The 15,681-nt window shown below is 37.3% G+C and overlaps 1 protein-coding gene across 1 annotated transcript in view; it reads right to left on the bottom strand.

Moving 5' to 3' along the window:
* sptbn5 (spectrin, beta, non-erythrocytic 5) overlaps positions 1-14,381 on the bottom strand; it is a 46,601-nt gene extending 32,220 nt beyond the window's left edge. Inside the window, exons 1-11 of the mRNA XM_052145220.1 lie at positions 14,259-14,381; positions 9,342-9,509; positions 9,000-9,116; positions 8,408-8,565; positions 7,978-8,206; positions 2,999-3,633; positions 1,782-1,920; positions 1,387-1,610; positions 880-1,033; positions 529-729; positions 225-431 (exon numbers count right to left, since the gene is read on the bottom strand). Coding sequence (XP_052001180.1) covers positions 225-431; positions 529-729; positions 880-1,033; positions 1,387-1,610; positions 1,782-1,920; positions 2,999-3,633; positions 7,978-8,206; positions 8,408-8,565; positions 9,000-9,116; positions 9,342-9,509; positions 14,259-14,381 — 2,355 coding nt within the window. The remainder of the gene's footprint in view (positions 1-224; positions 432-528; positions 730-879; positions 1,034-1,386; positions 1,611-1,781; positions 1,921-2,998; positions 3,634-7,977; positions 8,207-8,407; positions 8,566-8,999; positions 9,117-9,341; positions 9,510-14,258) is intronic.
* Positions 14,382-15,681: the final 1,300 nt, after the last annotated feature.

Genomic DNA, 15,681 nt, shown 5'->3' with positions numbered 1-15,681 from the left:
AAATCTTACAATAATAATAATAAACGTACAAGCTGAGGATTCACATTTATTGGATGGATACATGGAACTATGACATTTCTTCACTATTACCCTACACAAAGCAATATTAAAAGATGATTCAGATAGACTTAAGAGTTTAATTTCTGTATATTGTTAAAATAATCTTTATATTTTACATAACAAGCTCTGTATGTAAATAATGTTATGTTTTGATGGTTACCCACAGTAAGAGGAGCAAGTTGTGCAGCACTCTTGGCCTGCTCCCCCAGTCGTTTCACTTCTGAGGCGTAAGCTTCCATTTCCTTCTCTAGTCTCTGGTTACGCTGGAGCAGAGCAGTAGTGCTGGCATCATCCTTTCCATAATCCTCATCAATTAAAAGGGGCTTGCGGTCAGCAAGCCATGAAATGGCTTCAGTAACATCAGCAAAATACTGAGAGAAAGGAAGAATCCTGTTTAAAACAAATTTTTATGGAAACCTATGCTGGGATCTACAGTACACCAAGTTCTCCTGGCTACTGATAGTAAACCTGTTTAATGACGTTGGCTGCATGCAGTCTGTTCTTTCGGATAGAGACTTGGTCTTTAAGTTGCTGCCATTGCTTCTGAAGAGTCCGAATCCACTTTTGGATGTCTCTCTCATTGGGATGTCTTCCTCTGCATAGTTCTTGACCTCTGGATAAAACCCCAGAGCACAGAGATTCCTGTGATTGTATCTCTGCCTCCAAAGCCTGCCACAGACATGAAATGTTTGCAAATATTAGTAGCTTTGATAGTTTAAATATTTGCAATAGATTGTTCTGAAAAAAATTGGACAGTAATGGGTTTGTTCAATAATACAGTTTGGTATTTTTATCTTCTGTTGTATGATGGCTGTATACCTTGTGTTTCTGAATGGCCTGCTGAATCTGACTGAGGTCTCTCCCAAGAGGTGCTGCCTGTAAGAGGACCCATGTTTCATAGATCCATGCCTCTACTTCTTCACAGTCATGGAAAAACTCAAAGAGCTTCAGCTGTCCCTCAAGGGATTTTCTCCTTTTATGACAAAAAGCAGACAGTATTATTCTTGTATGTTTCTACAGTGTTTTTTTTTATACCTCTATAAACCTAGTATTTACTGTAAATTCAGCTATATACAAATACTGTCTGCATTTCTTGAAGATCACATTTAAAACACAATGAGAAGCACTTAAATTATATGAAAGATAATTATATGATACTTTCTGAATTCATATTTGCAACCGCTTTTACTATAGTCTTGCAATCTACTGTCTAGCTAAATCTGTGTCTTAGTGCAGAGGTCTTGCCACAAGTGAGGTCAAAAGTTTAATTTTTTGCCATGTGAAAAAGGGCTAACACATTTGTACAAAGAAAATGGAAGAGTTTACCTGTTCCTGCTGAGAGACAGTAGGGAGTTGTACTGGGCATTGAGACCTTGAAGTTCTCTCTGGACTTTTGTGGCACCTTTGTGTTTACACTTTAAGGCACTGCTGCTGATAGCGTTTAAGGTTTCCCCTAGTGAAATGATCTGAGTGTCTAGCAGGTCCTGCTTTTGCAGAAGAGCCACTACCTCTGGCAGCTGTTTTCCAATGTCAGATGAAACTTCCTGTGCCTAAGAGCAGGGACATTAGACTGTTACGGCCTGCATTTTTTATACATTCTGAATTCATAATGCTCATAATATCAATGTCTACTTGGTGAATTGTGTCTTTCTGTGCAAAGACCATTTACTGGATTTATAATTTTTTAAACTGCTGATTTTTGTGAAATGATCCGTGTTCACCTGTAATTCCTTAAGGTCCTGGGAGATTAACTCAATGTCTCTAAGGACAGTGAATGTATTTACAAAATCTTCAACAAGCTCTCTGCGCTGCTGCAGCAGCTGAAGTAAATCTTTCCATCGGTTCATGATATCCACCTGCCTGTCACACACAAGATAACAATGAAACAATAATGAGATAATCACTAAATACGTCCACATCTGAGATTAACAGTGAGTTTTTACTCTGAAAACTTTGAAGACTGTTTCGACACACACTTTCCTAAGGACTAACAGATGTTTAAATTCAGTTTCACCAATGGCTCAAGCCCTTTATGCTTAACCCTTGTGTTCATTAAAAACATTTTATATAAATATCCAAAGAGCTGGCACATTCAGTTGAAAGTTACCTTCAAATACTTTTCTCTCAGAATTGAATCAGTAAGAAACCACAACGCTCAGAGGGGAGTGGAAAACATTATGTCTCAAACTTATATTTGACACGTCTCTACTAATACTAATGTAATATACAAAAAAGTAGTACGGGAGAACAGGGCTAGTTTTCACTTTTTGTACTCTAATTCCCCCCATCACAACCACTAAAACTATAACTTCACCTATTATTGGCTTTTCAGCTAAATTTAAAAAGTAAAGTAATTGATGCACAAAACAATTCATGAAACAACAAAATAGAAACGGTAACGTACAAAACAATATCAAAACATTGTTTTGGCCAACAAATTGTAAATTATGAATTGCGTACATTTATGACATTTAAAAAAACATGGGACAACCTGCCCTTTTAAAAATGTGACCACATGCCTCAACCTGACTTTCATAAAAAATACATTTGTCCTAAGATCACTTTTAAACCTTTAAATCTGAATACTCTCATAATATACAGGTAGGTGTCCCTTGCCTAAATGCATGCCAGTGTTGTTTGATTATGTTCGCTTATTTACCCAAGAGCTATAAAAAACAAATATGAAAGTGAAAATATACTTTGGAGGGTAATTGTCACAAAAATTATTCTAATTTACAAGGGCTTTTAACTAGCTGTTTAAAACCAACATACAAAACCACTGTTAGAGAAAACTCACATTTGGACTTGTGACTCAAAGTTGTATTGTTGCAGAGATATAGCCCTCGTGATAACTTCCCTGTGTGGCAGCTAGCTTCAGTCTTCCCTATATCAGTCAACTAATTATATATTATTACCTGCAACTCCTTTTCCCCCTCACCTGTGAATCACTTGCGCCTTGCTGTGGTAGTTCCCCCTATCAATGACAGCAGCCATTTCACTTAAAGCACGGAAACGTGGCTCACGAGCAAGCACATCCGTCCCCAGGGCCTCCAGTCTGTGAACTGTAGTGTCTGCCTGCTCTAGGCTCTGCAGGTCTCCCAGGTCTTGCTGTTGGATCAGTTGAAGAGTGTCCTCTAGGTAGCTCTCCCTCAGCGTAGCCTTGCGGCCAAACTTATGGGCCAGCTGTTCCAGCTGCTCCAGCCTCATCAACGCACTCTGTAGGTCCCGATCTCGATGGTGCTCCGCTCGCTCCAGCAAGGTCCAGTTTCTTTCGATGTCCCCCAAGGTCTTGAATTCCGGAGGAATGTAGTCCCACTGGTTGTTTGCCCTCAGCTTCGTTCGCAAGTTGAATAGGTGGGCCTCGATGGCTCCTCGCTCCTGGTATTTGGGAGGCTTCTCAACAGTGCGGTATGTCTTAAAGGCAGCCACCAGATGCTGCATGTCTCTCAGGGAGTTGGGGAAAGAGCGGTCATTGAGCTCCACCACTTTGGTCTTGATCCAGCGCAGTAAGTCTGACACCATGCTCTCATACTGGCCCTTCATATCATCCAGCTCTTTCAGAAGGCCAACAATCTGCATACAATGGGGAAGCTTTTTAATATAAACAATCTTGGTTGAGGATGAGGGTTGATCATAGATAGCTATGTATGTTACCCAACCACAGCAGATGATGGAAATTCATACTGCAGCACACAGTACTTTTAACAGGAGGTTAGTTCAGCATTAAAGTAATAGATTTTGTCCTGAACTTTATTCTTAACACCTGCTACTTTTGTATATGGAACAGTTGTGAATGTAGAAGTCATTGACGTTGCAAATAAATCATAAAATCCTTTTGTAATTACAGTAAATGTGTGACTAAATGTGTACTTTATTTCTGCACATGCAAAACTTTCATATTTTAAATCACAACTATGAATTTCTACTTCCTATTTGATGAAATGTTGTTGTTGTTAATTATCATAATAATAACTATAAAAAACAGTATTACTAATAAATAATAATAACAGTAAAATACTGAGTGAATATTAATAATGAATTCCATTGAATTCCTCCATCTGCTCACCAGAATCACACACAGTAATGTCCTTCTACAGTTTGGTAGCAAACCTTTGATAGGTTCTCCACAACAAATAATATCTATAGCAAATTAACAGTTCATCACAACTGACACTAGGTGCAGAAAAACATCCAGTCATATGTGAATGCTGAATGCAATGCAAAGGCAGCTTCAGGAAATACATGAGGGTAAATAAATTATGACAGAATTTTTATTTTGGGGTGAACTATTTGCAGCAGCATGAATTTATTTTAAATTATTTATTTATTTATTTATATATTTTTTTTTTTTTTTAAATAGCACAACTGGAGGTTACAAATCAAAAAAGCAAAATATATGAATATTTAACAAACATTTTTTTATTTTAGTCAACAGTGGCTGCGCTTTTTGGCTCCTGACCGGGATCTCCACATATCAGCACACATTGTAAAAAAACATAATTGAATTTCAGTTGTTGATATTTGAATACAAAATGTTCCTACAGTATGTCATATATCACTGCGCATTTATTGTTACATATAAAAAGGATCTTTACAATTCAACTGAAACACTCTCAAATGGCCCAAGATGCATACTGACACAATAACACAAATAGTAAGCTATACTGTATATAGTGTAATGAGAAATGACAATAAGTACCTATTTATTGTAGGATAGGTGACTTGGGAGCACCTGTTTTTCTTGAACTACACTAACTGTCAACATTTAGCTACACGTATATCTACCTACTTAATACACACCTTTCCCGCAGCTAGCACACTCCTTTGTGGCGTAATTATTGTGTGTCTCATGTTCTGCCATCTCAGCCACTGACTACTGAAATGGCCACTGAAAGACATTGTCATCTGGTAGCCCAGTAGCGTCACACCTGAGAGCTGGAGGTCTTAACACAAAGTCTCACCATCTCACAGCCTTGATGAGTTCTATCTATCCGCTGCTCCCAAAGAGATGTCTGTCATTGTTTAATGCACTTTTGTGACAGCTAACAATGTTCCACATATGTGACCCATTCAAAACACACTTGCAGTTCAATTCACACATGTGGAAATGGTGAGTGAAAGTGTAGTACTGCACAAGCAGAACAGGACAGTTCACTCTGCTGTCTCTCCAGGTATTCCTTGCAACCATGTTAATGGCCTCGATTCATCTCTGACTGAATCTCTCATCTCTGCTGGATCAACACATATTCTTCCTCCATAATGCCAACATACTCCAAAAGCTGTTTCCTCACTATGAAATGCAGCTAGCGAACTTTCTTATTAAGCAGCATTTACAGCAACAGAGTTTACTCTGATCTGATTAAGGCCAGGGCTCCTCCTTTTGCCCACTGCAAAATCCAGTAATCCCACGGAGTCATTTTCCAGATTAGAACAAGCATAGGCTACCTGGCTGCAGTTTGTAGAACAGGCTGGGGCAACATATGGGGCGGGGCTACTCGTGTCGCTCCGCCCAGAACTTACTCTCATTGGCTCGGTCATATTTTATATGCGTATATGACTGGAATAGCGTTTTAAAATAGTTCATCCCGATCATTTTGATTATAGTGCTGTGGCTCGTAAGTGATATGAAATTGTTTTGTACCTCACAGTTATTTGCAAACAAATGTAGTTAGAGTCAGACTGAGCATGCAGCATGTTGTTGTTTTAGTCTGGTTGAAAACACGAGCGGAGGGCAAAATTACTAACCCTACTATGGTGAAGATTCAACTATAATATTAATGCGGTCGTAGTCAGTGTTACAATTATTTAGCATGATAATTTAGATTTTAGTGCTATATCTTTAGTGTATTAGAATTTTTGTAATATAAACATTTAAATATATATGACACATACGCACACAATTGTTATTGCGTTGTTATTATTTCTGATGCAAATGTACCCGACATATGGGTTATAAAAACCAACAGTAGGCCTACCATCTTCTGCAAATTAAAAAAAAAAAAAAACTTTTAAAGATGTAATGATTCTTAATATAAACGTTTTTTCAAATATCGTAATATTGAGGGATAGAACACAAATACACATGTTGCTCGTTCATTCATTCGTTCGTTCGTTCATAAGGCACGTGCTTGTATGCAATTGGCTATTCTCGAAAAAACCGAGAGCAGTTTTACATGCACTTTTACTCTCCCGGATTCTGCCACAACAGCTCATTATCATGAGGGATTATTTTGCATAATTATTAATAGATTCATTCAGGGACAGTTTGCTTTAAGAACGCCGTCTGTATCTGCTCGATCTATTACGCTGTATTTTAGGAATTTAGACATTTACATTTCTGCCCTCAACAATAGTAAACAAGAGGCTGATGAATTATTGTAAATTGTCCATTCTTGAGATAGTTTCGGTGCTTTCGCTCGTATTCTATATTGATTCATATTAATTTATTTAAAGGGTTGTAAACTATTATCTCTCCTTCTCGCTCCAAAAATGTGTGCTCCGTTATCTCGTCAGTCTAAAAATAACTTTCTAATTGACATGCACACATAAACCAACAGCGTGAATGCAGTCTGCTACAGCAGAAAATAAGGCATACTGCATGAGGCATAAATACTGTTTATACTGTACTGACGGTGCATGAGCTCAAAAAACACATGCGTCATACATGCTTCTCAGTTGGCATTTTTTAAGAATATTTTCACGTCAGCTTCAGCCTTTAAATCCCGATTTGTACGAGACATTTAACGTATGATACAATTCATAACATTTAGGATTTAATATCACATACAAGTAAGCAGTAGCCTATAATCAATTTGTTTGACTCAACTATTACATTTCTCTCAAACAACGATAACACCGGCAACGATGACATCTCCTATCATGTATATCTATGAAAGATGAACGAGCCAATGAGAGTATGTTGTGGGCGGGGAGACATTTGTAACTCCGCCCCATATGCAGCCCCGCCTCATGATGTCTATGGCTGCTGCCAGGTGCTTCTCGATTAGAGTCCTCATTCAACATTGCAGTATCGGCAGTTCATACTTTCACAGACAGAGGGTGCCCATGCGTCACACATGCCCTATGTGGGCGTGTAAATGTGTCTTCAGGAACATGCTCAGGTGACATTGGCTTGTCCCAGTGGACTAAAGAAAAGTGGATATCTTTGTACATAATCACGTTTATTACCAGCCCAGTATTCAAGAGACTGGAAAAGGCCTTAGCGAACAAATCTTAAACCACTGATGCTATATAGGCTCTAAAAAAGGTCTAATCACTAGCCACTATAATTATAGTTGTTTGCGGTCACAATTTCATGGCACTCTGGAAACCTTTTTGCGCGGTGTGTATGAACTCTGTGTGTTTTTCAGAAGAAAAGTGGTGCTTTCCCATACATAAGTTTCCTTAACGATAATAGGATGTTGTCAGTAGCTGCAAGGGCGTTACTACAGTGTGCGGTTGCTAGGCTGTTCTGAGTGTTTTTTTGTTTGTTACACATTGCAATGCAGTTTCTAAGGTGTTGTGGGTGGTTTCTTAGTCAAAAGAGCTCACACCATTGTCTGTAAGATATTCTGGTCCGTAGCTATGGATTTGGTCACTTCTTCAGTTAAGTCTATGTTTTGCCTATTTTATCATACACCAGGTTAAAATTGTATGTCCAGTTGCTAAGAAAGTAATTGACTATACACTCAACAAGCTGCATGATTTGCATGAACTCTATGAATGAGCAATGGTAATAGTGATGCTTGCCTTAGCACCACTGACAATAATTATAATATTACAAATTTTATATTTCCATCATTGACCATTGTCAATATTGCTTAACTACCATTTTTTTTTTCATGTAGTGGCAGTTTTATCATTGCGACTGCTGATGTTTTACCATTTTACATTCTCTAAAAGTTTTGGCTAACTGACCTTAGCTATCCTTTTCTGGATGGTCTGGCCCTGCTTCATTTTGGAGAAGTAGTGGTAGTACAGAGAGACATAAGTCATGATGGACTTCTCATCAGGATGGGGCACCATGACATCTTCCACATCCAGGAGCTGCATAATTCCAAACTCGTCCTCCGCCAGACTGAAAGCATGGGTTAGGTTTCTCTTTGGATCATCCTGCCGTAGTCGGTTGTAGTCGAAAAGATCAGGCCTGCACAAAAAAAAAAAAAAAAACACGATGAGAAGCATTGTAAAGGGAACAAGACACTTGTTGAAAGTATTTAGGTTTAAGTCCTAAACTACAATACACTTTGAATAATTGACTTCTGCAAATTTCTTCTGATTTTTAAAAGAGGTCTATCCAGTCAAAATACTCTGTACAAGAATAACTTAATACACAAAAGATACCTACCGGTGAGCATGAATTAGAGCATTGAAGGCCAGTCCATCTCTCCAGCTGCCTGAGAAGTCTTGCACATCTACATTGGCATAACCAGCAGTCTTACGCTGACACCAGATCAGTAGAGCTTCTTTGGCCGAGCGCCGAGCACCACTGGCATCACCACCAGCCTGAAACAAAGCACACTCTGGCATTATCTCTTAACGGTGGCAACACACCTTATGCCATTAAGGGTATCTACAGGGGCCACAAAACCTATTTTCCACCATCGGGCCGAACATGCTACCGTTGATGACTTCGGCCATTCTGTATTGTTCCAGGTCTTTTGGCATGGTTACAGTTATTTATTTCAATGCAAATCAGGATAAAAATGAAATGGCTGGGTGATTGACCAATCATGAGTCGCCACCTCACTACAGCCGCTCCACATGCACAGTTCCCTGTCCTAAGAAAACCAGACTGGGAACATTTTGTAATCATAATGTACCAAACCGTGCTCAAATGGAAATGCAGCTGAATTCTTTAACATGCTCAGAACCATTTGGCCCAATGGTTAAAAAGAGGTATAACGTTTACTCCATGTTGTATTTAAGACCTTAATTACTACCTCAAGATTGATGACTCCGATCTGAAAGCGAAGAATAATGATCCAAATGAGGCCCAGGATCAGGGTTCGGTCTCCATCCACAACATTTTCTGGACCAATCAAATCTACCCGGATCTATGGGAAGATAAACAGACTGAAAGTACCTAACTTATTATCATTATACGTAAAGTATACCACCAGTTTCTAGTTTCCATTCAGTTTATTTGAATCACTTTGAAAATATGGAAGTATTAGAGGAAGTTGCATTGTTGTAACAAGCAGTTTTAATAAGCTTTACATATTGTTCTCTACTTTCAGCTGTATTTCTGTCCTTCCATTAATTTATTGTTTTAAGTGTACCTTAGTTTTAAGGAAGGTAATGGCAATGCTGTTGTTTTCCAAACAGTGAACTCTTAGGGTGCGTCGACTTGGGGTGGGCAGTTTCTCCCCAGAGATGTGTTCCAAGAGTCGTACCAGATGCACACCAGTTCTCAGGTCAGTAAATATATCAGTCAAGGCAACCTTCTCCTTTAATGTGAATGAACATTGAGCAGTTACACACATTTCCATACACTCTCACACAATCCACCCCACCCAGTTTATACAATAAAATAATCATAAATTGGGAATAAAGTGCAATGGCTATGCAGTATGTAAACATCTGTGCCAGGTGACTGAATTTTATTTCTTTCTTCATTTTTTGCAATTCATATTCTAAAACTTGCATTCGTTTTATTCATTATATAGTTTGGGTTGAGCAGGAAACCAGCAGCTGGCTTTGTTTTAACGTTGTGCTTGGCTAATAGCCACTGTATTTCTCTATGGGGTGACTCATTCGCACTGCTCTCCATAAAGCAGTCCTGCTCTCAGCTTTCAAACTAGAGCCTTGCAGCCACTCCCTAATCCATGTGCTGTGGGAATCTAATGTCTCTGAACAGATCTGTATTCTGCCTCCAATAGGCTCTGCTTACCCGGGGAACAAACTGAGGGAGTTTACACTGCTCCTCTCTTAGGTCTTCAGAGATGTAGTTCCCATGCACATTTATCACACAAGAGCAATGATAAAAATCTGCCTGCACTTATTGCATAACTATTTTTTTAGAAACTAAAAAGACTGATTGTCTACTGCTGGACCATTAACAACATATAACTGATAAAGGACAAAGGGGTACATCAGTTAAATCATGAATGATGAAGAATATTAATTTTTGGGTGAACTATCCCTGTGTTTCCCAATCTTTTTTGCTTTAAGTACCTCCACAACACCATCAGTATGGCTCAAGTACCCCTTCATCAATACAAAACCAAAGATGTGTACCAAAGAATAAATATAATTTAATGTTATATTAATATTATTATTCATCACTCAGTATTGGTTTGATCTATTGGCATCCCTAATTGGGCTTGGTATTGATAAACATTTCCTGATTTAATTCTGATTTACAAGCTCTCAATTTCGATTCACTTTTTTGGGTGTATTTCAGTTATATTGTCCATTTTGTTTATATATGTAACAATTATATTTCAGGTAATGCTGTGAGGCTAATTGTACAGATGGCAACTTAACTTGGTATACAACTTCATATAAAGTATACATTAATATATTTGTAGTATTTAAAAGTATTTACATTGATGTCCAGAACACTTGCTAAAACGGTGCTGTCTCTTTAAGAATGGTGGCAGTTCTGCGGTTTGTAGCGTATCTCACAGTGTTTTGGTTGAGCTAACCATAGTGGAGTCCCATGACTTATTCCATGCTTTGTGATTAGAATTAAATGTTTCTCTTTAATTTTATTTTTTGATTAACAACTGAATAATGTCTCTTAATTTTTTTTGTTTTTGTTCTTTACTGTCAAAGACAAATGGATTGAGTGAATCTCATATTTGGACTCGCAATTAGTTTTTTGCTGGTTTTACATATGCCCAATATCTGTAATAAATGAGACCGTGTCTTATGGCAGGGGTATTCAATGTCTTAAACAGTAAGTCTGACCCCCCCCATCTGACTTTGATAACCTTAAATTCAGTCTAACAGAATTGTACGTCAATGCGTCCGTCATACTGGTGCATGATTAACGACTATAAAATATGAAACCTAATTTGTTCATTTTTTCTAATGACATTGGGATTTACATATCTTTACATAAGATTTACATTTACATACCATTTATTATGCTGCAGTTCCTAAAAAAGTTACCAGCCAAATGACAAGTTGATTCCTCAAACTCAGGTATTGTTTCTCCCTTAATAAACCACGTACACAAGTCAGAATATTGATAGAAATTAACAGATGCAGAGCTATACGCCATTATAATAGATTTGCGTGTGCACAGGACACATTTTGAGCACTCTGCGAAAGCAGGGACCAGTTTTGTGCGAGAGCAAAGGAAATTTGATTGAGAGTGGAGAGATTCGTGCAACTGGCATGTGGATGTATATTTAGTATTATATGCCATAGAACTACAGCCTATTAAACTGAACTATGGTCTGTTAATATATTACTTTTCACTTATTTTCACTGTTGCCCCCATTGGCTAAAGCGGGAAATGTTTTTAAAGGTAAAGGAACATGTGAGTTCCAGTTTCTGAGTGAAATACCCACAGATGGGCACTAGAGTTGTTTTATCTGTAAAGGATGTAATACAGTGAAGAGGAATGTATATTTGATTAACTCTACACCCAACCCTAAACCTAACCATCAGTTGTGTACAAATGTATTCTTAGATGGAAAATGAAACCTCAGAATGGTGCTGGCCACTGATAATGCAAACGTGATTACTACCCAGTTTCAACATGGGAGGAGAACCCAGGTCTCATACAGAGCTGATGCTAAGCACTTCCAGTCGCACCACAGGAGAAGGTAAACACAGTGATGTCTGATGGGAGATGCCACTTGTCAGTAACTCTGCATAATGGGGTCAATTTCAAGGCACTGGAACATTCTGACTTCCCCTGTGATCATGTTGCACTGTGTAGTTTATTAAGTACTGTACATTTGCTATTTTAACAGATAACAATATTTAGTTATTTTTAATCAGTGTGACCTTTTTTAATAAACATGTTACGAACAATGCTGGTTTATACAGAACAATACACAGGAGCAAATGTGGAAGGGGAAAGGGAAAAGGAAATGTTTAAAACATTCTTTCGGTGAGTCGCTTGTACACAGCTATTATTTTTTATTTATTTATATATTTTTGCCTTAACAAGTTAAGGAAGGTTAATGTAGAACCACTTGTCTGTTTGAACATCTTCCTGCTGTAATGATTAGTGTTTATTATGTAAGTTTCTCAGAGGTTCACATAACATTGTTAGTACTTTATCGAGACTAGGATTCTTATGGCTTGGGTTATTTGTCATGCTGCCATGTTCTACCATTGTTAAACACACCTCACATATGGAAATGTATACAGTGGATATGTATCTGTCATAAAATACATTTTGTGTGATGGCATTCGAGGCGGTACCATTTCCTTCCTAAATCTAAATGTGATGTTGATGTAAGACCATACATTATGGTAAATCTTTCCTCCTGTGCTCAACCACCAATGGTTTGTATAACAGTGTCTGAAAATTAACTATTGAGTTCCTGTGTTCCAATGCAGTGTTCATGGATTATTACTCAGTCTGTGAGTGCCTGAATTGCATGAGAAAGCAACTTAGTATGTTTGTCAGCTTATCATAAGATTGGCACATAAAGAATATAGATGGTAATAAACAATGATAAAAATAATAATGGCCATAACTGGGGTCAAGGATTCACATCTAAAGGCAATTATGCTTGACGGAGCACATTCCATTGGGAAACTAAAGTAAATCACAAGACAGGATTCAGGGTAGCTAACATTATATTATACTAGATATCACCATAAGTTATTGTGACAAAGTGAATGTTTGTTTAAACTGATTACTGCACTGTCGACAGTTATCCATCTATCTATCTACCTACCTATATCTACATATTTAACTACACATCTACCCATCAAATTACCAGTCTATAAACATAACTAACTACCAATCAACTTATCTATTGATCTGCATTCCTATCTACATATTTAACTACCAACCCACCTATTACCTACTGTACCTACCTACCTTGCTACATACCTACTTAACCTATATATCTACCTGTTAAACTACATACCAACATATATACCCAAATACCGACGACCAACTATAAAATAAATTATCTAAAGTGGATTTTCTTGAAAAAAGAAAACTAAAAACGCAAAATGGCTAAAAATAGCATTTTAGCTTAGCATAAAGGTAAATGTTCACAGGTTTATTATTTCTATTTCTTTTGCTTCAGACTTACTTCAAACTTCTCAGTCTGCATGTATGAATGTAACACATCATAAGAAAGTGTTTCACCGCTGTTCAAATGCACTTTGAATCGCATCATTTATATATATAAATGTTTTCCATCTGAAAGGACTAAATATTATATTAAACATATTACAATAAAATGCTAATTAATCTCTTCAGTAATTAAAATACTTTTTTAACATAACTGTATTCTGATATTTAAAATATAACTGTAGTGGAATACGGTTACTAATATTTTGTATTTTAAATATGTAATCCCGTTACATGTATTCCGTTACTCCCCAACCTTGCCTATATATCTACCTTCCTATCTACCTATTTAACTACATAACTACCTACCTATCTATCCATCTACCTACCCAGCAACATACCCATCTGTCTACCTACCTATCTACATATTTACCCATCAACCTAACTATAGTACATACATACGTACATAAAGTTCCAGTCCTCTAATATGATTGGACAGTAATATAGTTCTCATATTTACTGTAACCTGAGTTTTCAGTGTTCTAGACAGGCTGCCAACTGTTGATTCCATTTTGCACTTCATTTAAAACCATTTATGCATTAACAGAACAAATCAGACATGCAGTATTAACTGCATATGGTGGCAGCTTATGTACTGAAAATATACAATAAATTGTAAATAAGCCAATAACTAAGAGTTGTTGGTGCTTTGTGATGTGCGAATGTAACCGGTCATATTCGACCCGCTCAGAGCGGGATTCGAACCAGCATCTCTGGCACAGGAGGCGGCTGCACTAACGAGGAGGCTAAAGGCTACAGCCTGTAGCGTGAGGCCAGAGAAGTGAGGTTTACACACTGCATAGCTACCTACCAGCTGGTTACCATTACATAAACAATGTTTTGAAGCAAATATTTTTTCTCTGAGCTTGTTGCCTGAACAAGCACTGTAGTTCAACAATGTTTTGGAAGGATTTGTTCATACCCCATTCTTTGAGAAGACACTGTTCATCCATTTAGTGTAGGTCTTCTTCTGCACCCCCATCCGTTGCTCCTGGAGCTCTCGGAATCGGCCATCCGACTCCTCTCCATCTCCATGTCTAAACATCTCTTGACTGTGTTAGCTCCTTATAACAATGCATGGACGTAAATGTACTAGATCAAACCAACATGTACAATCAATTTATAACTAATGTGATTGGCTTTAGTGCAAAGTTTAAAGTAGAATCTCCTATTTAAGCACCTGGTGGTCTCATACCCTTTGGCTTGTTCGTTTACAATAAATACCCACACAAAATGGGCTTAAACATTAAGCCACACACATGATTGGTGGGGCCTGTGCTGGATTTTTGAGAATTGTATTTATCTTCTGGAAAGCTAAAATAAAAGAGGATACTACTAGAGGAAATGTCATTGTAAAAGTGCAAAATATATTATCTGAAAGATGTAATTTTCAATTAATTAAACTTCTACTTTATTCTCTGGCATTCATAAGGAACTGAAAGTATAAGGGCAATCACGCCTCACATGCTGACAGAGTAATTATGTACAAGTCTGATTATACAGACATAAAACTTTAAATTGTAAGGCATCGTAAAAATTCCAAACATTTCCAAATCATTGAATCAACCAAATTAAAATATAGTTTTTATACTGTAATCTACAGATTAAATTGTGATCAAGCATGACATAAACAAAGGTAGTGAATGGGCTATTTTAATACTTTTCAGATCTTATCCACTGTGTAACAACATCTTAGTAGCATTTTTTGTGCTATAATATACAGTACTCTATATAGGACCAAATTTGAACTATAGATCCATTGACACCTTGTTTAATGTTGTTTAAACCAGTAAAAGCATGTGTACTGTGATATTTCACATCTTTGCAGGCAAATCAAACATGTGAAACTAGAATCAAATAAACTCTCCATTTTATATTTGTATAACAATTGTATTCCATAACAAGTACTAGCACTTTTCTTTTACACATTTTAGTGATTTCGTCATTTGTCACAGCTGTTACAAATGCATCAACAAAGTATGCAATTATATTATGTATGTTTAAGTTGACTATTTACTTTGAATCAAGTCACAGCACATACAAGAACACAACATACAAGAACACAACATACAATAAACTTTGAATTCACTTACCCTTTCCGATTTTTAGTTTCAGCTCTAAAACAGTCAGTGTGGAATTGGCATTACGGAGTGAACTGAACTTTGAAGCTGTTGTAAGTAACAGAATGAAAGGGAGGGTAACACTCACTCACCTTACAGTGTGCTACTAGAAGGTTAAAGGTTGCAGTTATATTCAAGATTTCATGCAATTCAGCAGCACACACCTCTCAACAGCCCAATCCAGGTACATCCGTGCCAGAATTGTAATCGATTCAGGGTTAAAAA

This window comes from Xyrauchen texanus, chromosome 16, assembly GCF_025860055.1.
Source record: "Xyrauchen texanus isolate HMW12.3.18 chromosome 16, RBS_HiC_50CHRs, whole genome shotgun sequence".
In the NCBI taxonomy this organism is placed as follows: Eukaryota; Metazoa; Chordata; class Actinopteri; order Cypriniformes; family Catostomidae; genus Xyrauchen; species Xyrauchen texanus.
The sequence above is the reverse complement of the archived record's forward strand: the minus strand, read 5'-3'. Positions and strand labels throughout refer to the sequence as shown.